We start from the raw sequence: 22,959 nt of genomic DNA on the forward strand, positions 1-22,959 counted from the left end.
TGTGATCTACCCATCTAATCTTCAGCATTCTTCTGTAGCGCCACATTTCAAAAGGTTCTATTCTCTTCTTGTCCAAACTATTTATCGTCCATGTTTCACTTCCATACATGGCTACACTCCATACAAATACTTTTAGAAATGACTTCCTGACACTTAAATCTATAATCGATGTTAACAAATTTCTCTTCTTCAAAAACGCTTTCCTTGCCATTGCCAGTCTACATTTTATATCCTCTCTACTTCGACCATCATCAGTTATTTTGCTCCCCATATAGCAAAATTCCTTTACTACTTTAAGTGTCTCACTTCCTAATCTAATTCCCTCAGCATCACCCGACTTAATTCGACTACATTCCATTATCCTCATTTTGCTTTTGTTGATGTTCATCTTATACCCTCCTTTCAAGACACTGTCCATTCCATTCAACTACTCTTCCAAGTCCTTTGCTGTCTCTGACAGAATTATAATGTCATCGGCGAACCTCAAAGTTTTTATTTCTTCTCCATGGATTTTAATACCTATTCCGAATTTTTCTTTTGTTTTCTTCACTGCTTGCTCAATATACAGATTGAATAACATCAGGGAGAGACTACAACCCTGTCTCACTCCCTTCCCAACCACTGCTTCCCTTTCATACCCCTCGACTCTTATAACTGCCATCTGCTTTCTGTAAAAATTGTAAATAGCCTTTCACTCCCTGTATTTTACCCCTGCCACCTTCAGAATTTGAAAGAGCGTATTCCAGTCAACATTGTCAAAAGCTTTCTCTAGGTCTACAAATGCTAGAAACGTAGGTTTGCCTTTCCTTAATCTAGCTTCTAAGATAAGTCGTAGGGTCAGTATTGCCTCATGTGTCCCAACATTTCTACGGAATCCAAACTGATCTTCCCCGAGGTCCGCTTCTACTAGTTTTTCCATACGTCTGTAAAGAATCCGCGTTAGTATTTTGCAGCCGTGACTTATTAAACTGATAGTTTGGTAATTTTCACATTTGTCAACAGCTGCTTTCTTTGGGATTGGAATTATTATATTCTTCTTGAAGTCTGAGGGTATTTCGCCTGTTTCATACATCTTGCTCACCAGATGGTAGAGTTTCGTCAGGACTGGCTCTCCCAAGGCTGTCAGTAGTTCTAAAGGAATGTTGTCTACTCCTGGGGCCTTGTTTCGATTCAGGTCTTTCAGTGCTCTGTCAAACTCTTCACGCAGTATTATATCTCCCATTTCATCTTCATCTACATCCTCTTCCATTTCCATAATATTGTCCTCGAGTACATCGCCCTTGTATAGACCCTCTATATACTCCTTCCACCTTTCTGCTTTCCCTTCTTTGCTTAGAACTGGGTTTCCATCTAAGCTTTTGATATTCATACAAGTGGTTCTCTTTTCTCTGAATGTCTCTTTAATTTTTCTGTAGATTGTATCTATCTTACCCCTAGTGAGATAAGCCTCTACATCCTTGCATTTGTCCTCTAGCCATCCCTGCTTAGCCATTTTGCACTACCTGTCGATCTCATTTTTGAGACGTTTGTATTCCTTTTTGCCTGCTTCATTTACTGCATTTTTATATTTTCTCCTTTCATCAATTAAATTCAGTATTTCTTCTGTCACCCAAGGATTTCTACTAGCCCTCGTCTTTTTACCTACTTGATCCTCTGCTGCCTTCACTACTTCATCCCTCAAAGCTACCCATTCTTCTTCTACTGTATTTCTTTCCCCCATTCCTGTCAATTGTTCCCTTATGCTCTCCCTGAAACTCTGTACAACTTCTGGTTTAGTCAGTTTATACAGGTCCCATCTCCTTAAATTCCCACCTTCTTGCAGTTTCTTCAGTTTTAATCTACAGGTCATAACCAATAGATTGTGGTCAGAGTCCACATCTGCCCCTGGAAATGTCTTACAATTTAAAACCTGGTTCCTAAATCTCTGTCTTACCATTATATAATCTATCTGAAACCTGGCAGTGTCTCCAGGCTTCTTCCACGTATACAACCTTCTTTCAAGATTCTTGAACCAAGTGTTAGCTATGATTAAGTTATGCTCTGCGCAAAATTCTACCATGCGGCTTCCTCTTTCATTTCTTACCCCCAATTCCATATTCACCTACTAAGTTTCCTTCTCTCCCTTTTCCTACTGCCGAATTCCAGTCACCCATGACTATTAAATTTTCGTCTCCCTTCGCAATCTGAATAATTTCTTTTATTTCATCATACATTTCATCAATTTCTTCATCATCTGCAGAGCTAGTTGACATATAAACTTGTACTACTGTAGTAGACATGGGCTTCGTATCTATCTTGGCCACAATAATGCGTTCACTATGCTGTTTATAGTAGCTAACCCACATTCCTATTTTCCTATTCATTCTTAAACCTACTCCTGCATTACCCCTATTTGATTTTGTGTTTATAACCCTGTAGTCACCTGACCAGAAGTCTTGTTCCTCCTTCCACCGAACTTCACTAATTCCCACTATATCTAACTTTAACCTATCCATTTCCCTTTTTAAATTTTCTAACCTACCTGCCCGATTAAGGGATCTGACATTCCACACTCTGATCCGTAGAACACCAGTTTTCTTTCTCCTGATAACAACGTCCTCCTGAGTAGTGCTTGCACGGAGATGCGAATGGGGGACTATTTTACCTCTGGAATATTTTACCTGAGAGGACACCATCATCATTAAACCTTACAGTAAAGCTGCATGCCCTCAGGAAATATTATGGAAACTTCCATTTGTTTTCAGCCGTTCGCAGTACGAGCACAGCAAGGCCATTTTGGTTAGTGTTACAAGGCCAGATCAGTCAATCATCCAGACTGTTGCCCCGGCAACTACTGAAAAGGCTGCTGCCCCTCTTCAGGAACCACACGTTTGTCTGGCCTCTCAACAGATACCCCTCCATTGTGGTTGCACCTACGGTTCGGCTATCTGTATTGCTGATATTATAGATATATAATTCAGCCCACAGGATGTAACTCATTTAACAGATTCTTGAGTGTCTTGAATCCGTGACTGGTGTGATTAATTGAGGCAATAGCAAGGATCTGAAGACAAGCTATGTGTCTCATCATAACTGTGGATTTATTCAACACAAAAGTATAATGGATATTCTCACTGAACTGAAGTAATAGCTGGTACAACACAGGCAGTGTGCATCAAAATCAGGCTTCATTTTAAAATTCTGATATGGTGTGTTCTAAAAAGAACCAAGTGACATATTACTTTCTTCTGCTTGTATCTGACAAGTGACCACACCAATAAAGCAGAAAAATTTGAGTGTGTACAGATATGAATGCAGTTGTTGATTTGGAACAAGGGGAATAACATTCTTGACATTATAAACCATTTACATTTAGTCAGACTTCTTGACAATGATTGTAACTTATCAATAGGTACTTATTAACTACGTCATTTTATTAGTTATTTGTTTAGAGACTTTTACAGGAAATTTCAGCGTGTAAATCTGTCCACTAGGCGCTTAAAGTATGAGTAAAATTATACATCCTTGTTGTGCATGGTCATGCATGATGAAACACTTAGCAGTACCAGCATGCATTCTCAGGGTCTAGCCCTGCTGAGTATAGTGAATTCTATTCAGTCTCCTCTTCACATTTGCAACGGGCATATGATAGCATGGGAAACATCCTGCAGTGTGTGTGCATCTAACCAGCCTGGTCATGGCACAAGCTAAAATATTAAGCCAAGATGTTTCTAACACAAATGAAATTAATAAAATAAAATAGTATGCTGCAAAGATAAAGAGTGACATGACCAGTTACAAACTTATAGTTAATTATTTCATTTAGGATTTTGTTGTTCTTCAAACTGAATTACATGGAAAGTTGGTAAACAACAAAACTCAATATGCAAACTAAAAGTGCTAAAACATGCAGAGAGCTTTAAAGTTGGAAATAATTAATGTTAGGTTGGACAACAACAAGCATATTGAAAAGAAATATAACATTCTTCCCTTGTAGTTTCAAAATGAATCAGGAAGATGTATAAAAATTTCTAAAACTTTGCCAATTTTTATATAACTACCTAAAATAGGAAACTACCTTTTCATTAACTTTGAAGCCATAGTTAAAACCTTCTCCAGTTTCTGGAACTTCCAGCATGTCGTACCAGACTTGAGCAGGTCCAAATCTCCAGTCTGCAACTCTGGGCCCCATGTTGTTGTTATCACCATCATCTTGTTTCACCCCCTGTGATTTGTCTTCTGCAGGGCATAACAGTTTTTCCTGTTGAAGATAAAGATGCATTCCTAATTTGTTTATATTCCTGAACCAAACTTATCAAATGGAATTTCTGTGAATTACACACCCACTTAAAAATTTATACATTGTATTCTAAGAGAGCTTGTAATCCATTCATCTAAGCAATGCCCACAGTAATTGTTCACAATTGTAGAAAGAACCACTACAATTCAGTATTATCTTGCCTGCTTAGGACAAACAGTACATCAGAGTAACTATATTACGAAACTGTTAACTTCAAATGTGTGCTTCTCTGAACTGTTCTTGACCATACAAACGAAAGCGCTGGCAGGTTGATAGACACACAAACATACACACAAAATTCAAGCTTTCGCAACCAACGGTTGCTTCATCCGGAAAGAGGGAAGGAGAGGGAAAGACGAAAGGATGTGGGTTTTAAGGGAGAGGGTAAGGAGTCATTCCAATCCCAAGAGCGGAAAGACTTACCTTAGGGGTGAACAATCCATTGCCCTCACCCACCTAATCCTTCACCTACACATCAACTCAGCCAATGAACACACCCGTCAACTCCTATCCTTAATAAAAGTCCTCAATCTTTCCTCTCCCTCTCCAGCTGTTCAGAGCATCCTCCTACAGGCCAACCGCAAATTAGAACAGCATGCCACCCTCCACCTCAAAAAACTATCCAATCTCCTGGTTTCCCACCTCCGGAAAGGCAACTCACTCACCCTTCACAACCTTTCCAGCAAACCTCAACCTCCTCTCATTGCACACAGACCCAGTCTCTCCCATCTACTCAATCTCCCACTTTCAGCTCCACTCCCCCCAAAACCTCAAAATTCCAATCAACACAATCTGGAACCACAACACCCTAATTCAGTAGTTAACCTTTCCTCCAAACCTCTCTCCCAATCCGAAACCTCTGTCCTATCCAAAGGCCTCACCTTCAGCCCCACTCCCAGATTCAACCAAACAGCCCTCGTCAAAGATTTACTGTCCTACACTCATAGTCTCTGCTGGAAATATCACTTTGCCACGAAGAAAAATGATCCTAATCCTACTCCTAATGATCCAACTCCCCAAGACACTATCCAAATTGAACCCTGCCTGGAACAGTTCCGTCCTCCGTCACAGTGGGACCCACCTCCTCTTCCTCAAAATCACCCTCTCCAAACCTTCCAGGAATTTCTGACTTCCAGCCTTGCCTCTCAATCCTTCTTAAAAAACCTTAATCCTACTCCCAACATCACCACTGCTGAAGCCCAGGCTATCCGTGATCTGAAGGCTGACCGATCCATCGTCATTCTTCCAGCGGACAAGGGTCCCACGACCGTGGTACTTGATCGTCAGAAGTATGTGGCTGAGGGACTGCGTCAGCTTTCAGACAACACTACATACAAAGTTTGCCAAGGTAATCCCATTCCTGATGTCCAGGCGGAGCTTCAAGGAATCCTCAGTACCTTAGGCCCCCTACAAAACCTTTCACCTGACTCCATCAGCCTCCTGACCCCACCGACAACCCGCACCCCCACCTTCTACCTTCTTCCTAAAATTCACAAACCCAATCATCCCGGCCGCCCCATTGTAGCTAGTTACCAAGCCCCTACAGAACGTATCTCTGCCTACGTAGATCAACACCTTCAACCCATTACATGCAGTCTCCCATCCTTCATCAGAGACACCAACCACTTTCTCGAACGCCTGGAATCCTTACCCAATCTGTTACCCCCGGAAACCATCCTTGTAACCATTGATGCCACTTCCTTATACACAAATATTCCGCATGTCCAGGGCCTCGCTGCGATGGAGCACTTCCTTTCACGCCGATCACCTGCCACCCTACCTAAAACCTCTTTCCTCATTACCTTAGCCAGCTTCATCCTGACCCACAACTTCTTCACTTTCGAAGGCCAGACATACCAACAATTAAAGGGAACAGCCATGGGCACCAGGATGGCCCCCTCGTACGCCAACCTATTTATGGGTCGCTTAGAGAAAGCCTTCTTGGTCAGCCAGGCCTGCCAACCCAAAGTTTGGTACAGATTTATTGATGACATCTGCATGATCTGGACTCACAGTGAAGAAGAACTCCAGAATTTCCTCTCCAACCTCAACTCCTTTGGTTCCATCAGATTCACCTGGTCCTACTCCAAATCCCATGCCACTTTCCTTGATGTTGACCTCCATCTGTCCAATGGCCAGCTTCACGTGTCTGTCCACATCAAACCCACCAACAAGCAACAGTACCTCCATTATGACAGCTGCCACCCATTCCACATCAAACGGTCCCTTCCCTACAGCCTAGGTCTTCGTGGCAAACGAATATGCTCCAGTCCGGAATCCCTGAACCATTACATCAACAACCTGAAAACAGCTTTCGCATCCCGCAACTACCCTCCCGACCTGGTACAGAACCAAATAACCAGAGCCACTTCCTCATCCCCTCAAACCCAGAACCTCCCACAGAAGAACCACAAAAGTGCCCCACTTGTGACAGGATACTTTCCGGGACTGGACCAGACTCTGAATGTGGCTCTCCAGCAGGGATACGACTTCCTCAAATCCTGCCCTGAAATGAGATCCATCCTTCATGAAATCCTCCCCACTCCACCAAGAGTGTCTTTCCGCCGTCCACCTAACCTTCGTAACCTCTTAGTTCATCCCTATGAAATCCCCAAACCACCTTCCCTACCCTCTGGCTCCTACCATTGTAACCGCCCCCGGTGTAAAACCTGTCCCATGCAACCTCCCACCACCACCTACTCCAGTCCTGTAACCCAGAAGGTGTACACGATCAAAGGCAGAGCCACGTGTGAAAGCACCCACGTGATTTACCAGCTGACCTGCCTACACTGTGAAGCTTTCTATGTGGGAATGACCAGCAACAAACTGTCCATTCACATGAATGGACACAGGCAGACAGTGTTTGTTGGTAATGAGGATCACCCTGTGGCTAAACATGCCTTGGTGCACGGCCAGCACATCTTGGCACAGTGTTACACCGTCAGGGTTATCTGGATACTTCCCACTAACACCAACCTGTCAGAACTCCGGAGATGGGAACTTGCCCTTCAGTATATCCTCTCTTCTCGTTATCCGCCAGGCCTCAACCTCCGCTAATTTCAAGTTGCCGCCGCTCATACCTCACCTGTCTTTCAACAACATCTTTGCCTCTGTACTTCTGCCTCGACTGACATCTCTGCCGAATCTCTTTGCCTTTACAAATGTCTGCTTGTGTCTGTGTATGTGTGGTTGGATATGGGTGTGTGTGCGAGTGTATACCTGTCCTTTTTTCCCCCTAAGGTAAGTTTTTCCACTCCCGGGATTGGAATGACTCCTTACCCTCTCCCTTAAAACCCACATCCTTTCATCTTTCCCTCTCCTTCCCTCTTCCCGATGAAGCAACCGTTGGTTGCGAAAGCCAGAATTTTGTGTGTATGATTGTGTAACATTCCACGTGGGAAAAATATATCTAAAAACAAAGAAGTGGTGACTTACCAAACTAAAGCGCTGGCAGGTTGTGTGTGTCTATCAACCTGCCAGCGCTTTCGTTTGGTAAGTCACATCAAGCTTCTGTTTGTTGTTCTTCTTCTTCTTCTTCTTTTCTTCTTCTTCTTCTTCTTTATTTTTTTAATTCCATATGGCTAGATAGGAATTACAGAATTTTGTTCTCACCTCATCATCAGACTCACACATCTCTGGAGGTGGAGGTGGACCATAATTAAATGTCCATCCCCTTTTCCTTTCATGTATATTATCCTGATCTGATCCTGAATCAGAATTATCTTGTTGCAACTGCTGTTTCCTACGTTTGCGCCGCTTCCGAACACCACGCCAAATCTGAGGCAGGCTGCTTGGCTTTCCTGGTCCAAAGAGGCGAGAAAATCGTAGAACCTGGCAAAAGAGTTAATTAAGACTCAGTTTTTACTATTTGGGGTTGTTAGTACAATATCTTCTCATAATATAGTTAACACTATCACAATTAAACAAAGTTTGAACGTATTCACAGACTACACGATCCCACATGTTGCTCATGGTGTCAACGAATCTTTAACAATCTGCGTATTTTCAAAAATGTCCAATAATAAACAACAGAACATCAATAAGTATTTCAGTAAAATCAATTTAACATTATACGTATATCTGGTTAATCTACTAAAATTCTACTGGTTGACTTAATGCAATACATACTTCAAAAGTCAGCAATTACCTTGTTGTCTATAGAGCTGAACAAATGAAATTCTAAGGGAGAGAAGGAGGAGAGAAGAAGAAAACAGAAGTAAAAATTGTTAAAACTGAGATTAACTGAGGCGTATGTGGAGTGAGAAAATAGGTAAGATTTCAGAACACTAAAAATTAATTGCTGGAAATTGACAGGGAAAAAATGAGAGACAGACTTGAGAGAAATTGTGCTTTTTGTTCTAATGCCATGCTATACACAAACTTGAAGACAATATTACGAAAAAAGGACATAGAAACAATGAAGATGCAATGAGAGATATGATACTGTGAGAAGAATTTGAAACAGCACTGAAAGCACTAAGTCAAGAAAATAAATGCACCCAGAGTAGACAATATTCCCTCAGAATCATTGAGAGCCTTTGGAATACATATCACAACAGAACTATTCCAAATGGAATGCAATATGCTCAGGTTTCAAGAAGAATGTGATAATTCCAATTCAACATAAGGCAGGTGCCGAGAGGTGTAAATATAACCAAGCCATCTTTCAGTAATTTATGGTTACAAAATATTGACAGAAATTTAAAAAAAAAAAAAAAAAAACTGGGACAAGATCCATTTTTGTTCCAGAAAAATGCAGGGATGCTCCAATAATACTGACTCTAGTAATTATCTTAAAAGATAAGATTTAAAAAAGGCAAACCCACATTTACATAATTCATGGATTTACAGAAAGCATTTGACAACGTTGATTGGAATAAACATTTTGAAATCCTGAAGGTCACAGGGATAAAATACAGAAAGTGAAAGACTATCTACAACTTGTACAGAAACCAAACTGCAATTGCACCAGTCAAAGGTCATGCAAGGCATGCAGTAGTTGAGAAGGGAGTGAGACCAGATTGAAGCCTACCCCTAATGTTATTCAAGTGGTACATTGAGTAAGCAATCAAGAAAACTAAGAAGAAATCTGAAAAGAGAAAAAATAAAAACTTCTGAGATCTGCTGATGAGACTGTAATTCTGTCACAAATGGCAAAGGACTTGGAAGAGAAGGTAAACAGAATGGATAGTGCCTGGAAAAGAGGTTATAAGATCAAAATCAATGTAAGTAAAACAAGAGTAATGAGGTGTAGTTGAATCATATCAGGTGGCACTGAGAGAAGTACATTACAAAAGAGACACTAAAAGCAGTTGATAAATTTTGCTGTTTGAGCAGTAAAATAGTTGATGATGGCTGAAGTAGAGATGATATAAAAAGAAGACAACAACAGCAAAAAAAGCATTGATGAAAAAGAGTAATTTGTTAAGATCAAATACAACTTCAAATGTTTGGAAGTCTTTTGTGGAGGTTATTTTCTGTAATGAGAAGGTACTGAATTGAACTGGGAAGAAAATAAAATATACAAATTGATTAAAAATGATATCAGCTGATACGAAATATCTTGATGCATCAAGAAATAATCACTTGGTAATGGAGGGAAGCATAGGTGGTGAAAATTGTACAGGAAGACCTCGGCATGAATAATGTAAGCAAAGTAGGTTCAAATGGATGAAGGCTGTAATACTTATGCAAAAAAAAGCTAGACAAATGTGCAGCTGACTCCTGTATACAAGAAAAGTAAAAGAATTGACCCACAAAATTAGGACCAAAATCCTTAATATCGGTTTTCTGCAGAATTCTTGAACATATTCTCCGTTCAAATACAAAAATTTTTCTTGAGACGGAAAAGCTTCTGTTCAAAAATCAGCAAAGATTTAGAAAGCATCACTCATGTTAAACTCAGCTTGCCCTCTTCTCATATGATGTTATGCAAACCATGGGTGAAAGGCAACAGGTAGATTCCATATTCCTATTCCATTTCCACAAAGTGCTTGACATGGTGCCCCACAGCAGACTGATAACAAAGGCATGAGTATACAGAATAGGTTCATAGATATGTGAGTGCCTCCAAGACTCCTTAAGTAATAGAACCCTGTATGTTGTCCTCAAAGACTAGATTTGTTAATGCATCATTTAACTTTTAAATCTAGGCATCTCTTTTGCCTGGACCTTCTGCATTGTTTGCTTTGCTTTCTTTTAGGGTGCAAAAACCAGTGTCATATGCGTCCATGTCAGAACTGGAGAACACGAAGACAAAGAGAGGAGTTAAAAATGACTACACATTAATCCCAATCGACGGAAGGGAAGGCAGCTAAAAACAGGGACATAGAGAAAGATCTATACAATATGCCATAGAGAACGGGAGGTCCTGAGATAAAATTAAATGTCCTTTACCATATTGCTACAATGGATAAAAAGTAAAATGCGGTCGATAACTCAGACAGCAAACACAAACGAGAATGTGCCGGAAATGGCAGACCGTCAAAGGTTGAGCGCAATGAGCACAAAGTGGTGGGAGACCACCACTTCGCAAATGGTGATGGCTAAAACAACAGCGCCCTATTTACAACCTTGCTAAAATGATCTCGTCATGGCAAGACGAGGGAGAGGCCTAATAACAAGGAGCTTCTTCCCATGAAGGGAGGACCAATGGTAAGGCCAACGTGACATAAACTCCCAACAGACAGCAACACAGAGATCATCAGAGGTAATGTAAGAACTAGCAGACTGAGGTAGGAGGACTGCAACCTGGCAGCAGCCTTATTTCCTGTCAGACCGAAGTGACCAGGAACACACATTAACATCACAGTAGCTCCATCAATAGTGAGCAAGTGACAGCTTTCCTGGACCCATTGCACTAAGGAATGGGCAGTGTACAGCACATAGCGGCTTTGGAGGGCACAGAGAGTCAGAGCAGGTGATGCAATTGAAAAGCCAGTGGAACCAAATGTACTGTGTGGCCTGATACAGGGCAAAGAGCTCTACTGTAAATACTGAGCAGTGTTCTGGAAGCTGATACGAAAAACGTCTGTACCAATGACAAAGGCACACCAAACATCATGATCAGTCCGGGAGCCATCAGTGTACACAAAGGTACTAACATGAAGTTCCATGCGAAGGTCGTGAAACTGAAAGCGAAAGAGCAAGGCTGGAGTAGTGTTGGTAGGAAGCAACCAAAGGCCTAGGTGAACACAGGTCGCCGCATGAAGTTAAGGTGGTGAAGGTTTTGCATATATCAGGAAAGTGGCAGGTAGCACGAAGCTAAGCTGCCGGAATAAGAACCGAAAGCAAACTCCAGGAGGTAACGGAGAAGAGGAAGGCACCCCATACTGGTGATCAAAGGAGTCATTGAAAGAGGAGGCATAGGATGGGTGGCCATGCATGGCAGACAAAAGGCATGCCTATCTGCTGAGGAGAAAGTCACAGCTGTAGGACAGTGGTAGTTCGGCAGATGATGCATACAGACTCTCAACCTGCCTAGTGTAAAAGGTGTCAGTGGCCAAACAAATGCCACAATGGTGGATAGTGCTGAGACAGCATAAGAGGGAAGGACGTGCAGACGAATAAACAAATCACCCATAGTCGAGTTTCAAACGGACAAGGGACCAGTACAAACAGAGGAGAGTGGTTTGATCTGCTCCTCAGGATGTACCACTGAGGACACATAGGATATTGAGGGACCCCATACAGTGGGCTGCCACTTAAGACACATAGGAGGACCAACAAAGTTTCCTATCGAGCTTGAGCCCCAGGAATTTCATAGTTTCAACGAATGGAAGAGCAACAGGCCCAAGGTGTAAAGACGATGGAAGAAACCAATTATGCCACCAGAAATTCACAAAAACGGTTTTGTTAGTGGAAAAACGAAAGCCATGCTCCACTGGTAAAGACGATCAAGACATCGCTGAAGGTGCCGCTCAATGACACAAGTCCATGGAGGACTACAATAAAGGGCAAAATTGTCAACTAAAAGGGGGCCCGCTGGGAAAAAGGCCATTATATGGTTAGTGGTGATGGCGAAGAGGATGACTTTCAGGACGGAACCCTGAGGCACACCTTTTTCCAACAAGGCAGAACCCACATGTACCTTGAAAACTCGGTCTTTTAAAGGGGCATGTGGCCACAAAAGACCCACGTGAAGAGAGTATGGAGGATAACACTCCCCCAGCAGGTGTTGTAGGTTTCCTCCAAATCGAAAAACATGGTCAGTCTGGGATTTCAGCAGAAAACAATTCATGACATGGGTGGACAAAGTGACGAGGTGGTCAACTGCAGAACGGCACGCTCGAAATCCATGCTTCACAGTGGTTAGTAAATCATGACAATCGAGCGACCATACCAGCCGGGCATGAATCATACATTCCATTACCATGCAAACACAGTTGGTGACAGAAATGGGGCGGTAGCTAGAAGGAAGGTGATTGTCCTTACAGGGCTTAGGTAAGGGAATTACAGTGGCTTCAGACAGCATCTGGGAAACCTGCCCTCTGCCCTGATGCGGTTGTATGTATGAAGCAGAAAGTGCTTGTCCACAAAAGAAATATGTTGAAACATCTGAATGAGAATATTGTTTGGCCCTGGAGCAGAGGATTGGGATGAAGTTTGTTTGTTTTGTTTTAGGGCACAAAAACAACGGGGATCATACGTGCCCAAGTCAAAACTATAGAACAAGAAGACAGAGAGGCGTTTAAAAATGACTATACATCAATCCCAATTGACATAAGAGAAGACAGTTACAAGACAGGGACGTGGAGAAAGGGATAGGAAAGACACCATACAGAAACTGAGGTCCAAAACTAAAAATTAAATGGCCTTCTCCATATTGCTTTGACGGATAAAAAATAAAACGCGGTCAACAGACTGCACATCCATTTGCTAAAACGACTGATAACTCAGACGGCAAACACAAACGGGAACGTAAACGGTTAAAAAATGCGCATTCCATCAGGAAATGGCAGACAGTTAAAACTTGGGTACAATGTGTACAAAGTGGTGCTGGGAGTGCCACTTATCAAATCACAATGGCTAAAAAGGCAGTGCCCAATAGGTAATCTAGTTAAAGTAACCTCTTCTCGGTGGGAGGGCCGAGAAGAGGTCGTCCAAGCCGCTGGAAAAGGCTTAATAATCCAGAGCTTATTCCCACAACGGGAGGACTACTGGTGACGCCAAAGGGACACCACCTCCCGACAGATGGCATGGCAGCACAGAGATCATTGTAGGGAATACAGGAACTTGTGGGCTGAGGTACAAGGACTGCATCCTTGGCAGCAGCCTCGTTCCCTCGAAGACAGACATGACCAGAAACCCAAGTAAACATCACAGTGGCTCCACCAAGAGTGAGAAAGTTTTCCTGGACCTTTTGCACTAATGTATGGAAGGTGTACAGCACACACACACTTTGGAGGGCGCCAAGAGAGTCTGAGCGAGGACACAATTGAAAAGGCTGTGTTGCCGGATGTACTGCATGGCGTGACACAGAGTGAAGAAATTGGCTGTAAATTCTGAGCAGTGTGCCAGAAGCTAATATTGAGAGACGTGGGTGCCAGAGACGAAGGCACACCCAGCAGTACGGTCAGTCTGACAGCCATCAGTCTACACAAAGGTACCATCACAAAGTTCAATGCGAAGGTCGTGAAACTGAAGGCAATAGAGCGAGTCTGGAGTAGTGCCCTTCGGAAGCGAATGAAGGCCAAGGTTAACACAGGCCCCTTCATGAAGCCAATATGGTGAAGGGTTTACACCCACCAGGAAAGTTGCAGGTAGAGTGAAGTTAAGCCACTGGAGTAAGTGCCGAAAGCAAACTCCAGGTGGTAACATAGAAGAGGGACGCACCCCATACTGGCAATCAAACGAATCATCGAAGGAAGAGGCATAGGATGGGTGGCCACGCATAACAGACAAACGGCAAGCATAGTTGCTGAGGAGAAAGTCACGGCTGTAGGACAGTGGGAGTTCAGCAGCTTCAGCATAAAGACTCTCGACCGGGCTAATGCAAAAGGCGCCAGTGGCCAAACAGATGCCATGATGGTGGACAGTGTTGAGACGGCGTAAGAAGGACAGACATACAGATGCATAAACAAAGCACCCTTAGTCTAGTTTCAAATGGACAAGGAACCAGTACAAAAGATGAGGGTGGTTCAATCTGCACCTCAGGAAGAACGATTCAGGACGTGTAGGACACTGAGGGACCATGTACAGTGGGCTGCCAGGTAAGATACATGGGAGGACCAAGAGAGTTTCCTATCAAGCATGAGCCCCAGGAATTTCATTGTTTCAATGAACGGAAGAGCAATAGGTCCACGATGTAAAGATGGCGAGAGAAACCAATTGCGCTGCCAGAAAGTCATACAGACAATTTTGTCAGTGGAAAAACGAAAGTCACTGTTGACGCTTCACAAGTAAAGATGATCAGGACATTGCTGAAGACGCTGCTCAGTGACGCAAGTCCGTGGAGAATTGCAATAGATGGCAAAATCATCAACAAAAAGGGAGCCAGAGGTGCCTGGCAGTAGACAGGTCACGAAAGGCTTAATGGCGATAGCAAAGAGGATGACGCTCAGGACAGAACCCTGAGGCACACTGGTTTCCTGGACAAAGGTGTCCGACAAGGCAGAACATATACACACCTTGAAAATTTGATCTTTCAAAAATTCCTGAAGGAAACAGGGCAGGCGGCCATGGGATCCCAAGTGTAAAGAGTATGGAGGATACCAGTTCTCCAGCAGGTGTCATAGGCCTTTCTCAAATCAAAAAACACAGCCACAGCCTGGGATTTCTGCAGAAAACCACTCACGATATAGGTGGACAAAGTAACAAGATGGTCAACTGTAGAATGGCACACCCGAAATCTACACTGTGCAGTCATAAATTGGAAGACTCAGGCCACCATACCAGCCGGGCACGAATCATATGTTCCATCACCTTGCAAACACAGCTGGTAAGAGAAGTGGGGTGGCAACTAGAAGGAAAGTGATTGCCCTTACCGGACTTAGGAGCAGGTATGACAGTGGTGCCACGCCAGCATCTGGGAAACGTGCCCTATGCCCAGATGCGGTTGTACGTATGAAGCAGAAAGTGCTTGCCCACAAAAGAAATGTGCTGTAACATCTGAATGAGAACATCATCTGGCCCTGGGGCAGAGTATTGGGATGAAGTGAGAGCATGATGTAGCTCCCTCATAGTAAAGGCGGTATTGTAGTACTCATGATTCTGAGAAAAGAAGGGTATTTCCCAAGCCTCCTCCACTTGTTTCTTATTGAGGAAGGCAGGATGATAGTGGGAGGAGCTTGAAATGTTTGTAAAATGGCAGCTCTAGGTGTTGGAGATGGCAATAGGATCCACTATGACATCGACTGCTACTGTCAGGCTGGAAACTGGGGAATGGATCTCAGTCTCAGAGAGCCATTGGAGGTTGGCCCACACAAGGGAGGAGGGAGTGGAACTGTTAAAAGAACAGTAAATGAAATCCAGCTAGCTTTTTTGCTATCCCGAAGAATGCGAAGACATTATGCATGCAACTGTTTATAATGAATGCTGTCTGCCATCATAGGAAGACTGTTAAAAATGCAGAGAGCACACCTCCATGTGCGAATTGCATCGTGGTATGTATGAGTCCATCAATGGACCAGGACATGGAGTGGTAAAGAGAAAGTGCGAGGAATGCAATGTTCTGCAGAAGTAAGGATAACATTTGTAGGAGTCAGCAGTCGGATGGCACATGGGAAATGGTCGCTTGAGTACATGTCAGAGAGAATGGACCACTCGAGACAATGGGCGAGCTGGGCAGTGCAGAAGGATAGGTCCAAATGGGAATATGTGTGCATGGAGGCTAAAATGAACGAGGGTGCTCCAGTGTTAAGGCAGAGGAGGTTAAGTTGACTGAGAAGGTCAGGCAAGAGGTCACCGCTCGGACAGGTTCTGGGAGAGCCCCAAAGGGAATGGTGCACATTAAAGTCACTGAGCAGCGGAGAGGGGTGAGGTAGCTTCCCAAAAATGGCTCTGAGCACTATGGGACTCAACTGCTGAGGTCATTAGTCACCTAGAACTTAGAACTAGTTAAACCTAACTAACCTAAGGACATCACACACATCCATGCCCGAGGCAGGATTCGAACCTGCGACCGTAGCGGTCTCGCGGTTCCAGACTGCAGCGCCAGAACCGCGCGGCCACTTCGGCCGGCCGGAGGAAGTCTGTCCTGGTGACATTGAATGATGGAGGTATGTAAATGGTACAAAGGGAAAAGATCAAGTGAGGAAGGAAAAGAAGAACTGCAACACCTTGGAGATGGGTTGACTATTAACATTATCCCGTGTCAGCAGCACGACTCCCCCATGGGATGGAATGCCATCATAATGGACTGAAGAAATGCAAGAGCTCAAAACGGTTGTGAGAACACAATTTTGTTTCCTGGAGGTAGAGAATAAATGGACGCTGCAGTTATAAGAGCAGCTGTAAATCCTCTTTGTTTGATCGAAGGACACGAATGCCACAAACGTTCCATTGAAAGAGAGTCATAATGAGGAATGGGAAGGAGAGAAAAATGATGAGGTGTCACCTCAGAAGCTGTCAAGTGCCAGCCTTCAAAGACTCACTGCTACAGGGCACAGAGGCTGGAGGATCTTGCTTCACGAGATCTTCAGAGGCATCGACGTTCTCCCTCCATCAATCTGCAGAGTCCAGGGCAGAAAAATGGTTGGCTTTGCACACCAGTGATGCGGTGGTCGGCCGGGTGAGGGTGTTACGTGGCGACATTGTCAAAGAGGATCTCTGAGTCAGTGAAAGAGAAGACCATTTGCCTTTGTTTGACTTCCTGGAGCCTTCCCAATTGGTAGAGGAAGTCTCAGATGTTTGTTGGCTGGAGGAACATAGGAAGCCTTTGTGGGAATAGTCCTTCTGTCCTTTTTGGTCTACCAATTGTGTAGCATGTGATTTCGTCCCTTGAGGTGAGAATTTGATGGGCTTGTTGCACAACTGGATGAGGAGATGGTGATACTATTACGACACTGGATGAAATAACTGCAGTGCTGAATTTGAGGTCACATGTTTGCAGGACCATGTCCTTTATGGGGGGAGATATAGCAAGAACAGTACTGCAGTGTCACTTATTGTGAAAATGGGTAACTTTTGCTAAAACAAAATTTTTCATTATATTTTATATCCTGGATTTAGCGGCATAAAATTTCATAGTAAAGTGTTTCCAAAAGTATACAAAGCTCACCTTATCCACACGGAAATCTGGGAATAGTTCAGTGACATCAACATCTGCATACTTTGATGGCAGCATGGCAGCTAATGGAGTTTCAAGTTTGCGTTTTCTTGCTTCAGCTTCTGCTGCAGCTCTCTCCGCAGCAGTTGCATCCTTGCCTAAAACCGGCATTGCTGGTGGAGGCATCAACTGAGTATCTGACTTAAGTCCTGTCCCTTCATCATCAGCATCATAGTCAGTACTGTCATCTACCTTCCCTGCCTGCTGCTGTAGAACCGAGTTTGCCTCCGCAAGCTCTTCTTCCGCAAGTTCCGTAATATCAGAATAATCAACTGCAGATGGTGATTTGACTGCATAATCTGAAATAGAGTAGTAGTTCTTTAAACAGGGAAGGAAAAAAGTGACTGAAATTAAGAACTGAAAGTTTTACAGGTACAAAGGGATCTATGAATTATGATTATGTTGTACATAATGTGACAATAATATTTCACCTGAAAAATCTATTTAAGTTTCAGAAAAAAAAACTATGCAACTACTAATTTAGATAAAGAAAACTGGACCAGTTACTTATTTTTTTGATGCTTAACACAACACATTTCAAGAACTGTTTCTAATTTTCAAGTGCAATTGTGTATTTGCTTACATCAATATATTTAGTGATAATGATGTAAGCTGAATAAATGAATTAAAATTTGTGCCTTAGTCAGGAATTGCACCTGGGTATCCTTGCTTACTAGGCAGGAATGTTGACCGTTACACCACCGTACCACTATGGCTAACATTGCTGCATGGCTAACCAAATCCAATGCTCTCCCCAGCATAAACTTAAATTCATATCTTCAGCTTATTATTCCCCTAAATTACCTGAGGTACATGATTTCTCCATTATGTCCAATGCTGCAGTGCTATTCCAATGCCAGAGGGCCCTGCCAATAGTGACAATTTAGGTGGAAAATAAGTTGAAGATATGAACTGAAGTTTGAGTTGGGGAGGGCATTGGACTTGAGTAGTCTGGTCAGCAATGTTAGCCATAGTGCTATGGTGGTGTAATGGTCTGCATTCCTGCCTGGTAAGCAAGGAGACCCAGGTTCAAGTCTGGGCTGTGGCACAAATTTTAATTCATTCATTCAGCTTACATCATTATCGTAGATAAAGCCAAGACTTAAATGTCTCAAGGAAAATTTAATTATAAGATATTTGGTGCTGTTCGCATTTGTGATTTTTTGCCTCTCTTGCGTCTTTTTGAAGTTTGGGGAAAATGAATCTTTGATGTTTTTTAATACTAATGTTAGCATTTGTCTGATTTTTCAATTGCAGTCTAACCTCAAAAAGGTGCAAGGGAGGCACCAAATATATTCATGTAAACAAATGTACTTAAAAATGAGGATAAATTCTCAAAATGCACTGTGCTAAGCATCAGAAAATAAGTAACTGGTGCAGTTTTCACTATCTAAATCATGAATGACACAGTTGCAGACTTCCTTAAAGCATCAAATATGATGAACAAAATTATGCAACTACTGTTACCTATACAGTTCTTAAAATTTCATTTTAAGTAAATAGAAAGGAATATCTGGCCTGATAGATACGTGGAAACATTCTATCCAAATGAGACTTAACTATTTCTTGTTGCTTCAGGATACTTTTGTGAATGTTACCATATACTTCTCAATCACACAATGAGACCATTAAGTGATAAGATGGTGCAAGGAAATAAATAATGTTTAATTTGATGGACAGCCCATGTAAGAAATTCCAAGGTGAAAAACAAAGCATCTGAACATCATGAATAAAAAGTAGAGTGATTCATGAAATGTGTCACCATATCAATATCTTCATCAATACACAAAGTACTGAGATGATCCAACAGTCTTTGGTGCTACACCCAGAATTTTGATGTTTGTCATCGACTCGGCATTGTCATAACACAGCATGTGTCTTGTCAACAAATAACAGACTGTCCTAGTTACACACAGTTTTAGTTTGAATGTAGCTTTCTAACAGCTGGACCTGTCAGTATGGGTCAGGGAGCATGAGCACCTGACAGTGTCATACATTGTTCTAGTCTGCTGATCAATTTAGATGCAAATGAAATGTGATCTTGTTTTGAGAACCCAATTGCAGGGCTCAGAAGCTAAGTGATAAAAGCTACTTTTCCTTAACTTTGACATAAAAGACTATGAATTTGAAAGTAATACATGAAGGTCATTCAGTAACAGTAAAAGCTTACAGTATTGTATTAAGGTAAATTTCTCCTTATGAAAAAAGGGTGAGCTAGAACATTTTTCAAGCTATACAAAGGCCTAATGTCATTTTCATTATTTTGCCATAAGGATCCTGTAGTGGAAAAGTAATATTTGTTCAAAGTTGGTTGTTCCAATAAAAGATTATTACACGATAAATTCTAGAAGTCTGATTTATTGTTATGATCTGATTTTTCAGACAATCACATTTTTAGGCCACTCTTAAAATTTTTACCATGAAAATTAAACAATGGAATATCTAGGATGGAATGTAACAATATTATGAAAAGGATAGTTGCTGCTCAACATATAGCAGAGATGCCGAGTCGCAAATAGCCACAACAAAAAGACAGTCAGATTGTGAGCTTTCAGCCAGAAAAGCCTTTCATGTGTATGTGTGTGTGTGTGTGTGTGTGTGTGTGTGTGTGTGTGTTGCATTTGTGTGAGTGTGAGTAAGAGTGTGTGTCTGTTGTCTTTTTTTGACAAAAGCCTTGTTGGCCAAAAGCTAACTTTCTGATAGTCTTTTTGTTGTGCCTTTCTGTGACGCAGCATCTCCGCTATATAATGAGCAGCAACTATCCTTTTCATAATATTGTTACTACAAAAACTGTCATCTTATGTGCGGCTCAGTCTTTTTCACTGTCCATTATATCACAGAATCAGAATCTTCTGATTCTGTTGTCTTATGCATGGCTCAGTCTTGGTCACTATGCTTTAAAGATTTTTCACTGTTTTCAACTAGTGCTTCAATATTTCTCTCAGAAAGACCTTGTTTCTGTCTCAAGCAGTTCTTGCTCTGCTTCGCCTTCATTCTCTGTGAAATGCTGATGAATTTCTTGCTGATTCATTATCATGCTTTACATCATCCATCAACAAATGGTATCTGGGTGGTATACCACAGCCTGTCAGTCTTGCATTTAGCAAATAGTCAGTATTGATTGAATCATTGTACAAATGATCCAGCTCAACACCGCTGGAGAAAAAAATTGTTTCAATACATGACCTTCGTAAAAATCTTTGACAAAAGTCATTTTGAAGCACATGATGAAAGGAGTGACCTTATTTAATTGGATTCTTCTTATCGAATGCCATGTAATTAGCATTTTTCATTTAAGCCAAAATCTGCTCACATTAACTGAAAGTTTACTCAGGCTACAGGACATTATTGTGAACTGACTCGATACATGCTAATATAACAATACAGAATCATTGATTGACAATGTTTACATTCAGATTCTGTCTAAAGTCAAAATAAGTAGTGACTTCGTTTACCAGCTGTCGAAAATGTTTATGAATTTTTAACAAACAAAAGTGAATTTCTTGCAATTCCCTATAAGCTAAACATTTGTGGAAAACATCCTACAAACCATATTCAGTCTGCCCAGTGTACCAGACCAATGGTTTTTAATCCTCTGTGTGTATTCAATCTGTTCCTGGTTGACCTCTCTACCTCGAAACTGAGCATGCTGCACTTTACTCTATAACATGTAAGTGAGTGTTATGTAAAATCTAACTGCTGCACATATTCACTGCAGTAATGTGATTAATGTAAGTAAATGTTGTAAACTGCTTTTTGTTTGATGATGCATGGCAACAATAGCCTAACAATTATCTCAAGAACTTCAGTGTATACACATCAATGTGTTTGTGAGAAATTTTTTACTATCTCTTATTTGAAAATATTTTTTAAATTTTTGAGTTTTTATCACATCCATGAGAGCAATTTCATTTAGGATCTATGGGAGGAATATGGGAATATGTTTTCCTTCCTTTTTTGTAAATGTGTACTGTATGTTCTCTCTTTGTCTTTTTTGACTTTGGCCCAGGAGGGTGGCCATTATGTTCTACATCCTTGAAGATTTCCTGACAACAGGTTTATGTAACTAATTGTAAATCTAATGTTATTATGATGAAAATACTGATATTCTTAATATGAGACATATGTGGGAAATGACCTCATACACTCTTCAACAACTCTGAGTATGCTTTCAGGTATTTTGTTTTTGTTGCAACAGTGCCACAACATTTAACAGTGCCGCCACGACAGTACGCGCAAACGGCGATAGAGGCACTCCGCAACTCGGAGGAGCGCGGGAGTGCCACCTAGCTACGAACGGCACCAGCCGCATGTCACGGCACGGCAGTCGAATAAGAGATATTGAGTTGTTATCATGTAACCAGCTATTGTTTCTAAGTGAGTGTGTTTGAATATCCACGCAATTATTGGTGATTAAAGGTTATAACACTTTTTGGCGACGAGGATGGGATATTTTCACTGCGTTGTGGATTTGTGTGTTCGTGACGGGGCAGACATGGAACAGCTTATGCAAGCGCTCATTGAACAACAAACACAGCTGACGGCTGCTATTCAGGCGTTGTCGACGTCGCTTACTCATCGTCTGTCTTCCTCTTCTCCGTCTCCATTCCCTCCTTACGACGAGGCCGCTGAAGACTGGGAGGATTATGAGAAGCGTTTGCGGCAACACTTCTTGGCTTGGGGCGTTGTCGACGCTCCTATGTGTAAGTCGTTACTTCTATCTTGGATTTCCCCACGGATCTATCAGCTGCTATCTCAGTTAGCCCCTCTGCGGGAACCTGCCTCTCTGTCCTTCCAAGAAATGTGTGACTTATTGTCTAACTATTACCGAAAAAACACATACGTCGTTGCCGCCCGCGTGGCGTTCTACCAGTGTTGTAACCAACCCCATCAATCTTACCGGGCTTGGGCGGCGGAACTACACGGTCTGAGTAGGAAATGTCAGTTTGTCACGGACACTCATCATGAGTCTTATGCTGATTCAATGGTTAGGGATGCTATTCTACAGCTTGCTCCTGATAAAGAAGTTCGGCAAAGTGCCCTACAACTGCCAAACCCGTCGTTGTCGGAAGTTCTAAGCATCGCTCAATCCTTTGAAGTGTCTCACGCTGCTGGCGTGCAAATAGACGCGTGGTGTGATGTAAGCGTTGTACAGTCAACTTTCGACATGGACAATTTACCTGTTTCACAGGAGAACGAAGATGTGGCGGCGGTTCACTCGCGTAAACAATGTCGCGTTGGGCCGCAATGCTCACAGCGAAAACAGCAACCACAGAAGCAGGTTCGTTCCACACTTCCTTCTTGCCCACGTTGTTTCGTACAGCATGACAGGGCCGCGTGTCCAAAACGTTGGGCAACGTGTAATTCATGTAGGAAAAAAGGCCACATTGCTTCTGTGTGTCAGTCCCCTAAA

General features: G+C 42.3%; 1 protein-coding gene across 1 annotated transcript in view; it reads right to left on the minus strand.

Annotated features, from left to right (window-relative positions):
• Nucleotides 1-22,959, minus strand: part of LOC126259441 (transcription initiation factor TFIID subunit 1) — a 230,279-nt gene that overhangs the window by 190,991 nt on the left and 16,329 nt on the right. Inside the window, exons 2-4 of the mRNA XM_049956255.1 lie at nt 17,499-17,845; nt 7,892-8,110; nt 4,058-4,240 (exon numbers count right to left, since the gene is read on the minus strand). Coding sequence (XP_049812212.1) covers nt 4,058-4,240; nt 7,892-8,110; nt 17,499-17,845 — 749 coding nt within the window. The remainder of the gene's footprint in view (nt 1-4,057; nt 4,241-7,891; nt 8,111-17,498; nt 17,846-22,959) is intronic.

The sequence above is a fragment of the Schistocerca nitens genome, chromosome 5 (assembly GCF_023898315.1).
Source record: "Schistocerca nitens isolate TAMUIC-IGC-003100 chromosome 5, iqSchNite1.1, whole genome shotgun sequence".
Taxonomy (NCBI): Eukaryota; Metazoa; Arthropoda; class Insecta; order Orthoptera; family Acrididae; genus Schistocerca; species Schistocerca nitens.